The 20,423-nt window shown below is 31.6% G+C and overlaps 1 protein-coding gene and 2 long non-coding RNA genes across 5 annotated transcripts; 2 read left to right on the top strand and 1 right to left on the bottom strand.

Moving 5' to 3' along the window:
* The first annotated feature begins 2,771 nt into the window (after positions 1 to 2,771).
* On the top strand, positions 2,772 to 3,934 carry LOC139907075 (uncharacterized). Its single transcript, XR_011783392.1, has 3 exons — positions 2,772 to 2,906; positions 3,030 to 3,258; positions 3,315 to 3,934. It is a non-coding gene; the product is annotated as an uncharacterized lncRNA (long non-coding RNA).
* A 1,750-nt stretch (positions 3,935 to 5,684) lies between these two features.
* On the bottom strand, positions 5,685 to 6,791 carry LOC121128647 (uncharacterized). The gene is made up of 2 exons (XR_005868231.2): positions 6,661 to 6,791; positions 5,685 to 6,234 (listed from the first exon to the last, which is right to left on the bottom strand). It is a non-coding gene; the product is annotated as an uncharacterized lncRNA (long non-coding RNA).
* On the top strand, positions 6,733 to 13,594 carry Set1 (SET domain containing 1). 3 transcript variants are annotated; one of them, XM_040724235.2, is made up of 9 exons: positions 6,733 to 7,521; positions 7,600 to 7,707; positions 7,767 to 9,006; positions 9,074 to 10,135; positions 10,394 to 10,529; positions 10,590 to 10,829; positions 11,077 to 12,693; positions 12,780 to 13,037; positions 13,094 to 13,594. In XM_040724235.2, the coding sequence occupies exons 3-9, from the start codon at positions 8,309 to 8,311 to the stop codon at positions 13,265 to 13,267; spliced, it is 4,185 nt and encodes a 1,394-aa protein (XP_040580169.1). In that variant the 5' UTR covers positions 6,733 to 7,521; positions 7,600 to 7,707; positions 7,767 to 8,308; the 3' UTR covers positions 13,268 to 13,594. The 3 variants fall into 3 exon arrangements, with proteins under 3 accessions (XP_040580169.1, XP_071749158.1, XP_040580170.1); XM_040724236.2 differs by having other exon boundaries at positions 6,865 to 7,521; positions 7,770 to 9,006; XM_071893057.1 differs by having other exon boundaries at positions 6,831 to 7,707.
* The last annotated feature ends 6,829 nt before the right edge of the window (positions 13,595 to 20,423 follow it).

The raw sequence follows: 20,423 nt of genomic DNA on the forward strand, positions 1-20,423 counted from the left end.
TAGCATTATTGCAGGGAAAATATTATAATTATATTTAAATTCATATACATCTATTTTATTATGCATTTTTAAATCGATTTACAGCAAAGAAATCCGAGAATTCTTCTTTGAGAGGGAGATGTTGGCACAAACACGACTGATTCAATAATGACTAAAAAGAACAAAAAGCACAAGTCAACCGTTTTTCCTTTTCTAATTTCTATACTTAGTTTATTCTTTTCGCACATCATAGATACTATCAAAAGCGTTCGATTGGTTATTTAAAAAAAAATTGAAATCGAGACACATTTTACTAATGATCTTAATTTTTATGTTTGTGCTCAATTTTTCATTCTTCAGAGGTAAAAACGATTTTCAACTATACTTATATGTATAAAAAGTGGCATTTCAGGAAATCAATTTTCAGTGTAGTAAACCAAAGCCTCAAATTATAATATATCTTTATAATGACCATTTTTTTGTTTTTGAATACGAACAGAAAATGACATTTTCTACCTTTGAGAAAGTATTCATTGTTGATACTTACTAGGAAGTAGTAACACCTGAGCATTGATCAATAGCAATAAACACCAATCCTATTTACCCTCAAAGTTGGTGCCGATCGTAAGGGTAATTTGGGACCCAGATTTCCTTCTCTATTTCGAAATTAGACTTACCCTATTTTTAAATAATATAGAAACTACAATTTTTTAGTAATTTTTGCGTCAAGCAATTTAGTATAACTTTAATCTCTAGATACGGAACTGCCCCAAAATATTTTGTCTAGAACTGAGCCTGGTTTCAAGTAGATAATTGATATTTTCATTTGAGGGAACTTTTTGTAATTTTGAAAGAAATATCGGTGCTTAATAAGGATCCCAGGATTTTCCATAGAAGTTCTTAAATAATATAGAATATTTTGTAACTTCATAGGACATATTTATTTTATGGTCTTAAGAACTACCGTAGAAATCAAAGATGCGGTGGAGTAATTATAGTGGGTTTTAGGGGGATTGGGCGTCACTTACTCTGGTCTCTACGCTTTAATATTAAAAAATAGAGGCCTTGTATATGTTTTCTTTTGTAAATAAAGGAAACATACACTTTGTTGTTGCCTCAGTTCCTCCTTATGATAAAATTGCCCAGGGGTGTGGGAAAAACATTCAGTATCAATTAGTACCTACATGATTATATGAACAGAGAGGGTTTTGAATCTTTCTTCTATTGTTATAACATATAGATATTTGTAGACTTCCGTTTGTCTATCAGTCTGTTACATATAGGTAGACTCTAAAACTAAAAAATTAGATCCAACTGATTTTTGGTTTGATACTCCTTCCAGACATAATGCCAGGTCATCTTTGATGTAATTATAACTTTTGTTTGACTTTCCGTAATATTATTGCAGTTTATTATTTACTTATTTAATACCAAATTAATTTCATAATAATCCTTAAATTAATTTGTTAAGCAATTCAAGGAATATTTTTTATATTTTCACTTTATATTATCAAAATAATAATTAATTAAGTTTTTTTTTTAATTCATTAAAACATGTATTACACGATTGTTTTAATTCAATTCCCGGCTTTCATTTTACTCGTACAAATAATAAAATAGGAGGAAAGAGAAAAGAGTATACATTTAATATATAGAGTAGAGTGGGCTAATTATAAATTCTGTTTAATCGTGAAAATTAGATTTTAGATTGATTTTTAATATTCCCCCTAGTTTATATTCGTTAGTTTAAGTTCATATAATAGTATAGCTAAAGCTATGATTCAAACTCCAAGTGGACAATATATCCGTGCAAAAGAGTACGTTTGTTCATGTAACAAGCCTAGCTATGCAATGTCTATAAGAATAAACCTACACATTGTAGACAAGTGAATTTGCTGCTAGTTGAATGATGAAATGTGATTGTAATTCATTGGCAGTCATGTTCTACATTGAACCTGAATTATTAACGTTAAATAAGTATACACTCTAAAATATTGAAAAAACAAGATTAGTCTATTAAATGCCCATGAGTCCAATTGCACTTTTAATCATCTTTGACATGAATAAATGACAATTTACCTTTAGTATGCAATCAAAAAATATTTTTATGAGCGTTTCTTATTGAACAGTTTGATGCAGTAATCATTTAGAGATATAAATTATATTTATAGTTACTTTTGGGACCTCAACATGTGGCTACCCTCCTCTCCAGACGTGAACCTCTTGGACTACTCTATCTAGGCGCTTCTGAAGGAGAGGCCGTGTGCTACTCCGGACAGGAGTGTCCAGTCTCTAGAGGCTTATGTGTGTCTTCTTTCTTTTTTTAAAGCACACAATTTCCCAACCAAACTTTTTGAGTCTCCATCGGAATATAAAAGTTTGGAAAGAAAGATAAATATGTATATACATACATGATATTCATGGCACCCCGTAATTTTGGCTTTGAATGTTTGTTTGTTTTTAAGTATAATGCTACAGAGTAGCTCAAATAGCATCTTAAAGATGGCACAGCATTAAATTAGATGATATAAAGGCTTGTTGTTTTTTCTGAAAAATTTAAAAATTTTGCTCCGCTACATAATTTCATCACATGTCCTTTTTCGGTTCCTCAAGACTATATTCTAAAGAAAAAAACTAATCGGAGGAAAGAATGGAATATCTTACGAAGAATGTAGTTCCACTGCTTTTTTGTAAAGAAAAGAAATAACTTCTTTTTTTTTTTTTTTTTTGCTAAATGAAACGAACTTATCCAATACAGAAATAATAAATATTCATTTTTGTCAACATAAAGATTTATTTCCAACGTTCACTTCTTCTCCTAAATCCGTCACTTTATCCAAAGATTCTTCATCTTTTTTTATCTTTGTCATCTAATTATTTGGGAGTGGATACTCCTTCAACATTATCAGCTAGTTTATTATTACAAGGTATACCTCAACATTAAGTTATTTAATTTTATTAATTAGTAATCCACCCCTTTTCTGTTATCAGATTTAGCATGCTATTTTGATTGTACAATTAACTTATCAACTCATTTTTATCCAAAACAGGGATTCTCACATGAATATGAAACTGATATGTTTTTATCACATGGAAAAAGAAAGAAAAAGTGTTTTTCATGGCATGGGTGTGATGTGCACTTAAATATTTGAAGAAGGAGATAAAAGAATGTGTAACTTGCAAACGTTGCAGGAAAAAATATCTGAAAAAATCCTGCAAAAGATTTATATGTACGAAGTACAACTGATAACCTCCGGATAAAGTTAATGTGCATATTATGTAAATATGGTTTTTTTCTCTTACGGGACAAAATTATTAATAATTTGCATTTCTAGCTTCTACATTTCGAATTTTCAACAAATGGCAATTATCCCTCGATATCAGTGTGCTCGTTTTTATTCTGTTCATCTACGCATTTTACGTCATTCCTAACATTGTTAAAAAATAGTCAGAAATTTTTTTCTTGATCACTGACATATTGTGATTGAAGATATTTCTTGATATGAAGTAGTTTAGAATATTAAGATAGTGCGTAAGCTAGTTCTATTCAAATAATTAATAAATGGATAATTAGCCGTAAATGTTCTTATAACAATTCATAAGGTCCTAATTAACTTATTGACCCCATAATGGATTAATTGTGTCAAATTTATTTTAATTTTAGTATTTTTAATAGTAAAAATACAAAAGAAAATAACATTAAATAATGTATTGAAGAAAAAAAAATTATTTATTTTATATTATGAATTATTTATTCACTTAAATCCATTGTGAGGTTAATGTATTAATGAAATTGTAGCAATTCGGAATATGATATTTTAGATGAAGGGATTATACTGTAATACGAATTCTACAAGAATATTTCCATAGTTTTTTGTTTTTTTTATCGTAATAATACGAACATTTTATTGCATATTTATGTTATTTATCTAATAAAATATTATATTTAGTTGTTATTAATAATAAACCAAACATTAATTTATTTGTAGTATTTATTTTTGTTTTGTTTTTAAATTTAGGTATATTTTTTTTTAATCCAAGAATATATGAATATAGAGATGTGAATAATATCTAATGCTTATTGAGTATTTAATCTAGGGTGAGTTTAGTTTTATAGCTAAAAGGTGGTTAAACTTCAATTATATTGCCATACTAAAAAAATATGGAAATTAAGATAATTATTTTATACATTTATTTTCTAATAGCTCACAAGATATAATTTTGTAAATCTAAACATAAATGCCAACTATTTAATTAATATGATGACTTATATTAAAATTAGGAGTGATAGTCTAAAATTATTTACTAACTTATGAATCATTATCAGTGATAACCATCATCTTTTGTAAGCAAACATAAAGATTAATTAAAACTAAATTACAGTATAACTTCACTAAAAGTAAATCAGAATATATTCTATTATTATTTTTATTATTAAGTATAAACCATTTATTCCAGACTTTCCCAATGTTTCAAATAAAATATGTTCTGACTTCATAATGCATTTATAAGTGATAATTTGACTTTAACAAGACAGTAAATTTTTATTTTAATAACCAAAGCAATATAATTATAAATTTAAACTACTCATTTCCATCTGTAAGATAAACAGAGATGTGCAGAAGTATTTACACTACACTTTAAAGTTCCATCATTCTTTATTGAGCAGAGTTTTTTTACAATAATAATTAGCAGCAGCTATTTCAGGACATTTTTTTACTCGATGTGACCACCATCTGCTTCAATTAGAGAGTCAACAACAATCATTAAAGAAACACTCCATAAAAATGTACGTCTAAAACAAAACTAGTGTAAATACTTCTGCCCACCTCTATCGGGGGAGGGGTAATTCCCTTTCTGAACCTACAAATTCTCTATTAGGCAGCCTTCAAAGGTTGGTTGTTAACTTTATTACTAAATTTAAATATTCAATGAAAATATAAGATCAATAATGTCAATTAATTAAACTCAGAGAGCTAAGTTTATATTTAACTTGTAATATAATTTAAGATAGATATATATGAAATGATATAATTCTGGTTACTACTAGTAGTAGAATAATCATAGATTCAATTTATATGAAATGCCGAATCTGAAAATTAACGCTGTCGCACTCATAATTTTAAGAATGTTTAAGAGGAGAGCAGCTTAGTTTACATGAAGTTTCATTAGATTAGCTGCCAGCAGCTATGAGATAAGAGAAATAGTTACAATTTCCACTCCATATATATCTTATAGACAGGAATTACAACAATATTGATCCTCAATTATATTCCAAGTCAAGCAAGGACTTACACTTATAACCTTCCAACAAATCCTCATGGTTCCCTTTTATCTTTCACACACTTACTTTATACTTTTTGTTTTATCTTCAAAAATAAATAAATAACAACTTCAAAAAATAAAAAATCTTCTTCAGATTGCAATTACTAAAGGAGCGCAACCTCCAAAATTTCATATTCCTTTAACCTGTAAGAATAATATTATCTTAATTTAAGTAGGTTCTATCAATTATCACTAATCTGAGTGTTCTGTTCGCTAATAATATTCAGTTTGGCCAACAGAGAGTACAATAACAACATCCAAAAATAAACATAACTTTTTTTTCAGGTATTCAATGATTAATTAGTTACTTACTATCGGTAACTACATTTTGGCTATAACAGATAACAAATCGAAGTGTTAATCATTCCTAAACAAAGACATAAAAAAAGGAGTTTTTCAACTGTGTATTATTTTTCTCAAGATGCAATTATATACAAGGAATTTATATCCATACTTTGATTTAGCATAAAGTTTAGCAGAAAAAAAATTGATGTAGATATCTTCTTTTTCCTAACTTAACAATTGACTCAAACCTATAGAAAAAGAGTAAAAATACTCAAAAAAATAAAATCAAAATACTCAAAAACAAGATTTAATACGATACAACAATTTAAATATTCGTAATGAGCGATGCAAGTGTATCTATTATTATAATTAATAAATCTAAAAATATACATAATATATTGGCTATAAATGATTTAAGTAATCTCTGAATTTGTAGAGATAATGGTAAATTTTATTAAATAAAAGAGGAACTACTATGAGTAATATAAGTTTTTAGTTTTCAACTTAAACTATGTTTTTATTATTATATAATTCGTCAATCAAAGCAATCAAGTGATGAAAATTTGTACGATGAATAGCACTTCAAAATAGAATGAACTGTTGGTCTTTTTGCTTCAAATCGCCTTGATTTGATGAAATTTTAATCTAAAGAAAGAAAGGAACGAAGTTAAGTATTTCATTAAGTTTATAATATAGGTCTGTAATAATAATAAGATTTAATTAATATAATACATTGTGTGTCTAAATTGAACTTGAATAATGTGCTAATTTTGTACTTCATCTCCTTGTTTAGTAAAAAAAATATCTTATTTGATTCTATATCATTTCATTTAAATCAAAAATTCATTTGAAATTTGACTCTTAGACTGGAGTTTGCCAGAATAATGCAAAGTAAAAATGGGAAATTATATTGAATCTTGTAATTCAAATAAACACTATACAATCAATGTATAGATAGTGAATGAAGTAAATCCGCTTTTTAATCCTTTTAATTTCATAGATATAGAAGATTCATTGCTTTTCATGGAAAATGAAATAATTAAAGTAATGATTAATTAATAGAATACCTACTTGGTATAAATGACATAATACCCCAAAGAGTAATGATCTTTCATTCAATTGTTTGTTTATAATTTATAATAGACCAGAATATCTGAAGTGAGAGCGCGATATATCCAATGACGTCATTGGATGTCATGCGGATTCTTTTTAGCAAATATGTACGCAGAGGAGGAATTATTCATTTGAAGAAAATGAGGAAAAGTAGAAAACTATATATGAAGAGTAGCGTAGACAAAGCTAGTACCTCGTTTTAATCTACTTAAAACCTGGCTAGAACTTCAGGACAGTTACTGTTATCAATTATCATTATTCATGCTTAATTTCAAGAGGGAATGGAGGCTGCATTTTAAGCCATGGAAGGGGAGTATCATCATCAAGATGGAGATGATGTCCACTAGAAAGGAGTCGTCCACAAACAGCCAGAAGAATACAAAGTCACTCAAGGAAATGCTTACCACCACCCACTGAAGTCAAGAGTCCCAGAAGATCAAATGACTTGATCCTATTCACTTTAACGGGTAGTCTTGCTTTGGCCCTTGGGATAAAGTAAAAAAAGGTCTACTTAACTCAGACTCTTGAGGGGAATCCATGTGCAACTATCTCAGCAAGTACAGGATAGCTACGCCTGCATATTGATTGTACATAATGCACGGAGAGAAAGAAGGGAGGCATTAATCCTGATTCATCGGATCTGCCGTGCTAACAACTAACAGACGCGAGAATGGGACGATAAAATGAGCTGAGTAGCTAGAACCGAGCTGTAGCTTGGATCGGAAGGGATGTTGTACAATGAAAACTGACGTCACGTGACTTCTGTCTTCCTAGAGCCACTCCTGCGGTCTCGTACGTGAGTTACAGAGCTAGCCACTAGTAATGAATACATTGATATTTGATAGTACATAATATATCATTATTCATAATGTTTTTCTATTTCTTTAACGATCAAAGCTAATGTCCCCATCGTTCATTCCCTCCCTCCGTGTCCAAGTTAATTAAATATACTTGAATCAAATCAAATCAATGTTGTACTAGGTCTTGCAATTCAATGAATGAATGGTAATCAATAGTCGAAAATCACTTAATAATTCAGACTAATAACTATTTATTTTTTATAGTAGGTGTGGAGGGAGAAGATGATACAAGAGTAAAATCGATGGTTGAGTCATTTTATATTTCCCTCAGTGATAGCTTCGAAGCTCATGAAGGAAAGTGTGCGTCAAAGTGAGAAAATGAAGAAACAAGATTTGGAATGAAATGGTTGTTGTTGACTTGATATGAAACGATTGCAGATTGATGACAAGTAGACAGCAGCAGCAAGCTCTGTATATGTAATACCTTGAGCAGCAGTAGCGATAGTAGGGTAGTGAGAGAGAGAGAGGGGGAAAGAGGGAGAGAGAAAGGGTGAGAAGTGAGACGGAATTGAACGATCTGAGAGAAAGAAAGAAAGAGAGAGAGAGAGAGAGAGAAAAAGAAAGAAAAGAAAAGAAGAAGAAAGAAGGAAAAGAAGTGATTTGATCCATGATCGAATTGTACATAAGCTATTAGTTTGATGTGCATTGATTGTGTATTGGAATCGGATCGAAGAGGAAGAAAAGTTGTAGTAGACATGGGAGAGGTGGTGATGGGAGGAGAGGCAGAGTCGTGTTGAGGAGTGGAGATGATCGAGAGTAGCCTGGGCGGGGGTCCTCCATTGAAATGGCATTCCTTCAAGATGATCCTGGACCCCCAGATCCATGCAGGAGTTCGGAAGACGGTGCGCTACGACGGGTGCCTGACAGTTCCTCCAGGAGGTCCTGGAGGAGTAGTGAACCTGAACCCAAGTGACCCCCGCTCCAAGATGCCACCTGCCTTGGTGCGATGGAAGCGGCTGGAGTGTATGGAGCTTTCAGTTCCCCGGTTTAAAATTGACGAGAACTATGTTGGAGATCCTCCACCCGTGGAAGTGACGGTGGAGAATCTCAATGATAACGTAGATCAGACTTTTCTTGAACGAATGATTCGAAAGTTCGGAAATATTGAAGAATTAGAAATTTATTACCACCCAGTGAGACGGAAACATTTAGGACTCGCCCGAATCGTCTTTGAACTCGTCAGATCTGCTAAAAATTGTGTCAAAGAATTACACGGCAAATCTGTGATGGGAAAGCAATTAAATTGCTACGTGGATCCCTTCTTTGCTTCCGCCAAAAAGATGTATGCAGAACTTACGACAGAAAAGAAGCAGGAAGAGCCACCTCCTATACCCACAAATGATCAAAGTCCATCAAATAAGCGAAACCTCAATAACCCTTATTACTCTCGGGATCGTGCTACAACCCTTGACTACGCTCTTGAAAGAAGTAATTCTTATGAAGGGTAAATAGTTTCTTTTCTTTTTTTCAGATTTGGAGCAGAATGCTTTAGTTTTTATACTCCATTTCAGTGACAGGAATGAGGAACGATCTTACTATGATTACCATGCTCCCCTTCCACAACAACCCAGTAGTAGTCAACAATCTCAACATACACCCTCTCATTTACATCATTCTCATGCATCTTATCCTCCTCCGCCTTCGGGTTCCCATGGGTCTATTGAAACGCACGCAGCTTATAATAGTATGCCCATGGAGTATTGGCAACACCCTTCGTCAGTATACCCTAATACACCTCAAGATCAAGGAACACCTTCGTCCATGGAAACCCCTCTGTCCCAAACAGAAGGTGTTGTCCCAAATGAGGATGAGGATCTACACGATAGTAATCAAAAAATGGATTTGGATACTAGACTGAAACTCCTAATGAAAAAAGGCTCAGGTAGTGGACTCATACCAGCGTTTTTACTCAACGAGCTTAATTCTGAAGAGGAAGAGGAGGAGGAAGACAAAACTGAAAAAGTACCAACTGATGTGGATTTAAGGACGAATGGAATAGATCCATTCAAAAATCCCGAACCAATACAACCTGAACTTAGTCGCCCTCCATCTCCTTTCATATCTGTTGAAGCATACGAATCAAGCAGCATAGCTTGGCAAGAATCTAAAAAAAGAGCTTCTAATATTTTAGCTCAGAATATTCATGTAAACGTTCAAAATTCGCAAAAAGATACAAGCAGTTGTATAAATAATGGGACGCATCCTAGTTCTGGGAAGCGACCGACGTCTCGAGAGTCAGATCAAATGTCACTATCAAGTTTGTCATCGGGCGATGATAAAATTATGCAGCAGCAGCAAGCTTCTGGTGTTTATCCTTCAATGGCATCTTGCTTACCATATCCACCTCCTGGTTCTGCTCCATTTACTTTCACTTATTCAGGTGGTTGGGGATTTGATCCTTATACTCAACAATGGACAATGCACGGTCCAGTTATGCCTCCATTACCCGGATATCCACCTCAAGGTATTCCTCCTCCTCCTTTGCCTTTTGAGGCGGAAAATGAAATCGAAAATAGGAAAAATAATCTTAACAACAAAATTAATCTTACAGACCAATATAGAAAGCTTCTAGAGTAAGTTCGGTTACTTAGATTTTTAATCCGTATTATCCATTTAAGTAAAGTTGTATTATATTTGTATGCACCGTCTTAATTATTCATCTATATTTAACCAGATTGGTATCTAATTTTTCTAAATATCACTTATCTAATAAGTGAATTTTTTTATTTATTATTGAAATTATGTTTTTGAAATAACTCCAATTTATTTATTATTATTTTTTTTTAAATGACATACAGAGGATTTATATTATTCTTTTTTATTTACATTAGTGAAAGTGTAGATGTCTTTGTTCGTGACTTAAAACGAACTATTCGACGTGATATGAGTAAAAAAATTGGTGAAACATTTGCTTTTAATCTATATGATGAATGGTGGCAATCAAAAGAAAATGAACTCAAAAACAAGGTACTTGGTAGAAAAAAACATTTAACTATTTTATAGATTAAACGATCATTGTCTTTTCAGAGAATTAAGTCGAAGGAAAAACGTCCTTCTTCTACTAAACCATTAGCGGAATCGAATAAACTAATAAATTCATCGACATGCGAAGAAAATAGTGAAATTCCAAAAGCTGAAGATTTGACATCAATATTTGATAAACAAAGAGATTTGTCTGGTGTAGCAAATAGTGGTGGCTCTTTTGGTGCGGGAGGATCACTTGGGTTTGGGTTTAGGGGATCAATTCCAAAATTGCCATCTTTTAAAGTAATACGTTATGATAGTTCAAACTTTTTACTAAATCAAGCATAGATAATTAAGAATTGACATGATCATATGTGTAGTAGAGCTACTGCATTTAGGATTTGTGTCTTTCCTTGCTTATAGATATATTTGATTAATTGCAATTACCCTATTCCAAATTGAGAAAATAATGTGTATTCCTTGTAAAAGAACATAAATCTTTGAATGAGCAGTTTCAAGTATTATATATATATATATATTTAAATTTTAGATTAAACCAACTGAGAAGAAAAGAAGCGATTCTAGTGATGATGACTCTTCAAGAAAGATAGATGATGATTATCTTAGTCGTCGGAGACGTAGAGAAGAAAGACATCGTCGTAGGCGAGAAGAAGAAAAGCGTCGTCGAAGTACTAAAGACAAAAGTCAGGACTCGTCTTCTCAACGCCATAGGTCTAGGTCTCGGGACAAGTCTAGTTCGTCCAGAAAAACGTCTTCTAGTAAAGTTGGAAAGTCATCAAAGAATGAAAGGCGCAGAGAACGTGAAATTCGCAGGGATAAACGTCTCAAAGATAAGTCTGGTGAAGAAATTAGTGAAACCATTCCTTCTGGTGTGAATAAAGAAAACAAATCTGAGACTTCAATTAGTGAGCTAGCTTTATCAAAAGAAGAGGAAACCTCCTTCCCATCATTAAAGTCTAAAAGCCAAACAATTTACACCTCAAGCTCAGACAATGAACAAGAAATTGAAAAAGAGTCAACTAAGAATGTCAAAGATGGTAATAACTTGGAAACTACTGTTGATAAAATAGAAAAGAATGTATCAAAAAAGAAAACTGTTGTGTGTTCATCGTCAGAGGTTAATGAGGCATCTCTTGATGATAAATCTGTTCCTAATATTGAATCTTCGTCAGAATCTGATTATTCAGAGGAAAAAGAAAACAAATTTAATTCTAAGAAACTATCTCGTAAAATTGATAAGATATCCCTAAAAAGTAAAAAGAAACAAGATGTTAAAGTTAGTTCAGAGTCGTCTTCATTTTCTTCTGATCAAGGGCAAGAAAGTTTACCATCAACTAAGAAGCCCTCTACAACTGCTCTTGCTACTCAGAAGTTTGAGTCTTCCACAGACTCGGCACTTGAAGATAAACAATCTCCTCCTCATATAATTGATCATTGTTATGCCGCAGTTCCTCCCAAAGATCCAGATTCATCTTCTAAAAAGAGACAAAACTCGTTTGCCGAAGATTTTGCTAATGATCATGGGTATACCAAACCACGTAGTCCTTCTCCTGTTCCTACACCTGATCCTGCTCCACCACCTCTTAAGGAAAAGAAACCGAAACCACTTAACCAAATAAAGACTTCAACATCTTCAGCAGATACTAAATGGAGTCTAAGAGACCCTAAAGAACAATTTGAAGTAGTTTATCGATTTCTTACTCACGGATTGGATTTGGAAGATTTAAGATACCTGAAGTCTTGTTATGAAATGATGCTTAACCAGCATTCAAATAATAAAAATATGATGTGGATGAACGATACGCATTGGGTTGATCATCCCGTAACTGATCTTGGTACAGCTCCTCCCAATAAACGTCGTCGGAAAGACGATTTTTCTAAAATGCATACTTCTGGATCTTGTCGTACTGAGGGATATTATAAAATGGATCCTCGGGAAAAAATGCGAACAAAGTATCATTTACATAGGGATCCGAATTCCTTGATTATTAACAAAATTACTAATTTGGAAGGAGCTGCGACTCGAGGTAAAATAGTTTCAGCACAAAATCTGTCTCGCGAAGCAAGAAACAATCAAAGACGTCAACTGGCTGTTCTTGGTGATGATGCCCTTAATTCGGATCTTTTGAAATTCAATCAGTTAAAGGTATGTGTTATAATACGTTTTCATGAAAAGGACAAGATATATGAACATAGTAAATGTATGCAATATATTTTCCTTGTTTTTTTTAGTTCCGAAGGAAGCAGATGACTTTTGGAAAGTCTGCCATTCACGACTGGGGATTATTTGCAATGGAAGACATTGGTGCAGACGAAATGGTAATAGAATATGTAGGGAGTGTAATTCGGCCCGTTTTGTCAGACGTCCGAGAAAATCGTTACGAAAAACAAGGGATTGGGTCATCATATCTTTTTAGAATTGATTCTGAGTATGTTGTTGACGCTACCAAATGTGGAAATCTGGCAAGATTTATCAATCACAGTTGTGATGTAAGTATTCAATTCCAATGTCCTATTAATTATATTTTTCATATATATTTTTTTAGCCTAATTGCTATGCAAAAATTATAACAATTGACGGGGAAAAGAAAATTGTTATATATTCAAGACAACCTATTGCATTTGGTGAAGAAATAACGTATGATTATAAATTTCCTATTGAAGACGAAAAAATTCGATGTCTCTGCGGATCGAAGAACTGTCGAAAATATCTCAACTAGTTTTAAATTTTCTACAACAGTCGTTTACTTTCAAGCAGCATTATTTTTTCCGTTTTATATACTTTATAATTTGTTACATAAGAAAGAAAACAACGCATATTTAAACGCACCATATTTTATCTATTATTATTTCCCTTGCTGAAATTTTCACTAGGCTTGCCCTGATTGTTCTGAACGGAGTTTAAGATACGCACACGCAATAAGACTTGGAAGAGGTTATTACGGGTTCTTGCAACAGGAACTAAAGTTTTTAAGTCATCGATATTGTTATTTGTAAATTTAAGCTTGAGGTTCTATAATAAATCTTACTCTAAAGGATGAAATATATATTAATTTCTCTTGCAGTCTTAATCTATATGATAATAATGGGTTCATCTCCTTAAACTTCTCCAAAATGAATAATCGTTAGTTTATGTACAATTTACAAATATAATCTACGTTATTACATCCCTTCACAATGTTATAATATTGAGAACATAATAACTATTATTTCATTATACGGATGTAATATATGGTGTGGGCTCTAAATTGTTAACTTGAGGTTGTTTCTATTTCGATATCAGTGATATGAGAATTCTCCCCAAAAGAGTCATTCAAGTGACGATGTATATATTCTCAATACATGTTAGCTCTGGAAGTTTTTAAAAAGGCTCTTCTTTCTTTGTACATAATTTTTCAATAAATTAATTATCGCCTAATGCAATTTTTACAAAATAATCGTAAATCTTATATTTTTATTTTTGTAAATGGAGATCTTGTACATAGTTAAATTTTACCTTGTTCTCTTCCTCGGGGTTGTAATAACTTATAATAGCAAGTCCCTACCAAATTTTATTTCCTCTTAAGTCTAAAAGCTCAAGAAGTTGGAAGTTTCTCAAAAATATTTTCAATTAATATTTAATCTAGAATTACTTTCAAAAATATCATTTATATTATAGACTTCAACTGTGACTTTATTTGATGATTGCCTCTGTTGAAGAGTTTACTTAGCTTGTGGACACATCCAAAAGGGAACTAGGAGTAGATGGGAAGGAAGAAATAAAATTCTCGGAATGGAAGGGATATTTTGTGAATAAATATGGACTAATTGAAGATAAAAAAAGATTTTTAATAGAACTACATTAGTAATTAAGCCTACTTGACGAAATGATAATTTTAATCAGAAACCTTAACCTATAGGTTAAAGGAAGGAGGAATAAATTATAGACTTTTGCTTTAACACCCCATATAAGTATATTCTTTTTATTTTAACATTTATTAATTAATATTGTATACTTGACTTTGTTTAACGTTTTTTTTTAAATTATATAATTATTCTTCCAGGCGACGCTATAAAAGCTCCCCCTAAGATAAGCGGAGTATTAGGAAATTAAAAATAATGATAATCTGGGTTTTTAGAAAATCGGATTCGTCTTCTGCTTCGAGAGGTTGTTTGGGATACAGTAGATTCGAAAGGAGTCGTCTCGTTCGGACTGGAAATACTTTCTGAAATTCTTTCAATATTTGTGGGGGATCGTTTCAGACTACAATTTTCTTTAATAATCGCGGGTTTATGAAGCTCAATAGAAATAGTGTTCTTTTTAGCAGATGATAATTCCACATAAAATGTACTTAAATTCCGAGATAATACTTTAGCTGGACCCGTATAAGGTGCTTCCAGAAGATTTTTTACCCGATCCAAGCGGAACCAGGCATAATCTGATTTCATTAAATTATCGGAAATATACAAAGGTTTAGAAGAGTTGTCAGTTCCTGCTGAAAGAGAGAGAAAGTCTATGTTCAGCAAGGTCCGTCACAGTTACGTTAGGTGCTACAGTTAATAATAAATTTATAGTAATGTAAGAAATCCATACAGATTATCGGACACTCCATCTACTATAAATGTCCAATGATATTTTATACGAAAAGTGAGAATTGAAATTGAAGCTGCTAGTTCACCTACTACACTAATTTTAGTTCAATTTGCAGAGGCCAATTTTACAGGCGAAGGATTCGCCTGTAATATTGTCATAATGTGAATAGATAAAAGAGATACTGAAGCTCCTATATCTATAAGAATATCATAACGGATAGGGGCTTCACCGATTTCCGCGACCACTTTCAGAAGCAGCAGGTGTTCGGTAGCCGTATAAACCTGCCCTCTTAGTTTTTTGAGTAGAGCGAATAGGTGAAGTTGATCTCGAAGAAGGTTCCAACCGGATATTATCTTTTTTAAGGAAACAACACCAAGAACGAGTATTCGGGCCATAAAAAATATGGGCACGGCAAACTTTAGGTCTTTGATCTTGGTGAAAAGGACATAGTCATAGAACGAGGACGTTGTGGAGTCTCGCGGCGATGAAATTGATTATCATTTTTAGATAATACGCTTGAAACTAATCTAACCTTTAACATTTCGTATAATTGATAAACCAATTTACCCATAACTTCCAAGGAGTCTTGACTACAAGATGCTAGCACGGATGCGATTTCAGAAGGACATACACTGATGAAATTATGAAGAATGATATCTTCAGAAACTTCCATTAGTTGTGCAGTATCGCTAAGGTCCTTTAAGAATAAAGAAAGACGTCCAAAAAGTTGTTTAGAAGCGATAAGTTCATCGAAAAGTTGCGATTTAGATTTTTCAAAAGCGGAAATCACAGCTTCTTTTAATTTATTATAAGCAAAAGAATCTTTTATTGACTTACTAACTTGAGAAATCGCATTATCGCAAGGTAATCCTGTTAGAGCGTAGTAAAAAACAATATAACATAATCATTTAAAAAGGAAAAACACCCTCAATGACATAACGAGGGATCAATTTTCAATTTTACCTTATTTTAAGTACCTAGAAGTGGAACTGGATGGAAACGGACTGGACAACGGTCCTCCATTACAAATAAGGACCGACACGACACTAATTACCACGTTAATTTTCGGTTTATTTTATTTTTACATTCCGGTTAGATCATATTTTATTCCAATCTAGTAATGATAAATGAAGAAAAAATAGATAATTTTGATGATATATATGATAATTATATATTCACAAGAAGTAGGGTGCCCATTTCCCCTCCCTCACACTTTTGCAGAATTTGTATTGCTATCACAATCAATAAAAATCATTTTGTGTAAAAAATTTTAAATGTCACAATTTTTGAGAAACATTAATCAATTTCCCAATAATGTGAACGAAAAATTGTTATTTCTTGAAATCTCATTCCTTCTGAAAAATTTGAACTCTGAAATTTAAAAAAAAATTATTTTGTCTCTTCTAAAATAAATTATTTCTTAAATTTGGCATTTATAATGTAAAAAAACTTTTCTGTCAAAACTGTCATAAAAGTCCAACGGCCCAGCCCCCCTAAAAATAAAAAATAAATCATGCAGCCACCCTTGATAACACCGTCATTGTTTATATAATCTTTCATGATATGGGCGGACCACAAATCGATTCTTATAATACTGGAAAATTCAGCTAAGTGTAATCTTCCTCTTACTACTTGGTATCTAAAATACTAAATAGCTAAATTTTGAAATCTACTTATTCATATCTTATCACTAAGGATTATAAAAGTATAAGGAACTTAAATCTTCCTCAAACATGGGATTGGAGGATTATGCTTTCTTTGAAAGGCATCAACGATGAGCGGAAATTCACGTCCCAGTTTCATATATCGACTAGTTTGATTAGTGTTATCCTATATTGTAAAGACTGTGGGCGAATATACAACGTTATAAAACATGCTTTTGTTCATTGTTCAGTCCTGAAAATTATAAAATATATTTTATTACTAAATTCCAAACATATTTTAAATTTTGAACCAATATATTGGAAAACGTATTCAGTTAAACAGGAAGTAGAGTTCAAATGAGGCAAAAACAATTGGTTGAGCAGCTATCAGTAACTGTAAAGCATTTATTGCTCACTAGCTTACAGAAAATAGGGTGATTGACGGAAGAAATCTGAAGACTATCTTTATATCGGTTCCCGCTTGATACACCCTTTTAACCCGAAAGATTGGCCTACCACAAGATTCCTCGTTGTATTAGGCCGCCAAATAAATTACATATTTTCCATATATCTCACTTCGATATAAATTTCATCGATTAAATTATTCCCTTCTCCTTGCATTGTTGCATTTACCCGCTAATTGCATAATATAAAAGGGTGGTTTATGTAAACGCTCGTAAGCCGAGAAAAAAAGTAAATGCTTCTTTGACTTTATTTCTTAACTGATTTTATTAAAAATCTTACAAAAAACAACATTATAACATAAATTTGGCATTCCATAAATAAATTGCCGTTAGCTCAGACTATACATACATTCACATTCCCTGGAAACGTCCCACTGCCTTCTTTACCTTCTTACTGAATAAAGTCCGGAAGGCCATCAAAGAAGTTATGGCCGTTTAGAATTAATCTTCAAATATGAAGAAACCTCTTATGCAGAGTAACTTTATAGAGGTGGGTGACCTCTCTTCATCATCAGAAAGGTTATTTAATATTTTTATTGGTCAGCCATTTCTATGAAGACATTTGGAAAAACCATATCCACCAAAAATTTATAATAAATTTGGAAAGTAATTAATCTGTATTTGCTGCAGCAATTACTCAGCAATTAGAGGTAGAAGGCTTAATAAATATAATATCAAAGAAAAATGCGAATTTGGTCAAAATTTATGTACGTAACAAAACAAACAACCTTGCTGACAAGATGTTCTTTATATTGATGAATAATTGTGTTACAGAAAAGAGGGATCATGTTCGACCTTATAAATGTTAGCTATAAGTAACAACTAATAAGCAAAAAAAACTTTGATAAATAGAATAATAAAAGAAAAAATATCAGAATTAATTGCTACATTGTAAATACATACTAAATATTTCTTAGTAGTATATGAAAAAAAAAAGAAGACCTATATTTGTTCATTATTGACTTTAATGATTGATCTCATTTCACAAAAAACTTTCAAAATATACAAATTTCGAAAAAAAAATAATATGATTTATTTTGTGCGCGTGGCTATATTTCTTATGACGACTAATGTATTTGTGTGTGTTATCTCTTGTTAGTGTATCCATGATATTGACAAAACAAAAAAAAATCTGTCTGCGGATGCCTAATTTTTAGTCTGTGCTTAATATTTTGGAATTGCGTTACCATATAAAATATACATTTTCATAAATTTTGAGAGTTTGGGGGCTAGGCCAGTGGCCCCTCCGCAAACACCGCCTATCGTCGATAGATCATTTTCTCTTCATTGTTGGCTGGAATTAGTTACTGATAATCTCTATTAGGTTGTAGATTCCATCTATTGTGGTTATGTATGGTATAAAATACCATTTTCAGAGCTTTGTAGTAACCATTAAGATGCCCCCAAGGATGTAAGGCCGTTCCATGTCAAGTGTACTATGAATCTGCCACTCATGTCTTAGAACTTCATACTTATTAGCATTTGTCTCAAGTTTACATTGAAAACATAAACCGTAAAGTTTCAGGTCTATGGAATGACTGAGATTTTTTTTTGGGCTAGAATTTATTAGATATTAATCTCACTTCAAAACTTTGAAATACTTATTCAATAAAATGATACCAGTTAGTTTGAAAGAAGTTTCATTTTCAAACTGTTTACTTATGTTACTTTATGATTTAAGACCCTTTTTTTTGGTTTAAAGGTGATCTTGTTCTTTGACTTTAAAGAACATACAAACGGCAACAATAAATCAAATAAAAATTTGCCAGATTATGGAGTTATATTTATGTTACGAGGACAAACAAAGTAATGCACGGGACTACAATGAAAACAAAATAAAATTGGTCACAATGTAAACAAAATGTAAGAAATTTTACTTTTTAATATCTAAGTCTTTACTCTGGATAAATATTATTAAGTAATAATCATATTTATACTAATGCAGTTAATAAGTTTTAATAATTTTTTATATTTATTAATCATTATTTGTCCACGAAAACTTATCCATAAAAACCATCCTAAGAAAGTTTGTAAACATAATATGAATATAATATTGTTTCCTGATTCTAAGTGAATTGTATCATCATATTTAAAAAATACTAACTAAGAATTTTACTACAATAAAATTAATATTCAATTAAAAATGTGGTTGAGGAACAGTGAATGGATAATGACGATAATTAATTAATAGAATAGCTATACAGTTTGATTTATCATTAAGTAATATAGATATAAATTATATTAGTAACTACTAATAAGAAAATGAATAGCACTTAGTACTTGTAAAATACACACACTCATTTTTAGCATTCATGTCCTGTAGTAAAAAATGTCTTTGAGTGCTTCGACCCCTTCAATGCCGGCGATCATTAAAATAGAGCGCTTGTATATTATTTATATGAAATTGATCGTTATGAATTTTTAAAAAAAGTATTATAAACTTTAAATAACATACCAACATATTAACATCAAAAATATTGCTTAGATGATAATTCCATCCTTTATTTGCCAAATCAAATTCACAAAGAACTTTGCAAAAAGCTGTTTGTAACTTATTTTGCAAATAAAGTAAAAAAACAAAACAATTAATGTCTTCAAAAAAATTACCCTCGATAACTTGTTCATTTTTGCAAATATTGCAAAAATTATGCAATTCAAAATACCATCAAGTTGTGTTAAAGTATAAATTTGTAGGTACAAAATGAATTTCTTCTTAAAAATTGACGTTTGATGAAAAAAAATTGAATTTTTTTTAGAAAACGGCAAATATTTCAGTTAAACATCAATTTTTATGAGTCAGATTTATATTCAAACAAATTTGTACAAACTTTATTTTATTTACTAATTCTATATTTCATTGGAAGTTCATTTTTGTGCACCTGAAATCGAATAGAATTATAATTTTCACCGATTTATTTTTTGCCCCTAACTTTATTGATTTTGAATAAATTTAGAAAACATATTTATTCTTAAAGTTGTTTTTTGAGACGCCAGTCACTTTTCAATTTATAACTCAAACGCCTATCTAGTCTCACTGAGCTCCAAAAACGTCTTGAGTATGGAGTAAGACACACCTATATAACCCCTCCCCCACAAGAAATTTGACACCCCCATTTCAGCCTAACCAGGTTCAAAAGAGGCACCTATACAAAATTTCACCCTCCTATGTTCAACGGTGTGGGTACGCATGAAGAAC

This window comes from Lepeophtheirus salmonis, chromosome 13 (assembly GCF_016086655.4).
Source record: "Lepeophtheirus salmonis chromosome 13, UVic_Lsal_1.4, whole genome shotgun sequence".
NCBI lineage: Eukaryota > Metazoa > Arthropoda > Copepoda > Siphonostomatoida > Caligidae > Lepeophtheirus > Lepeophtheirus salmonis.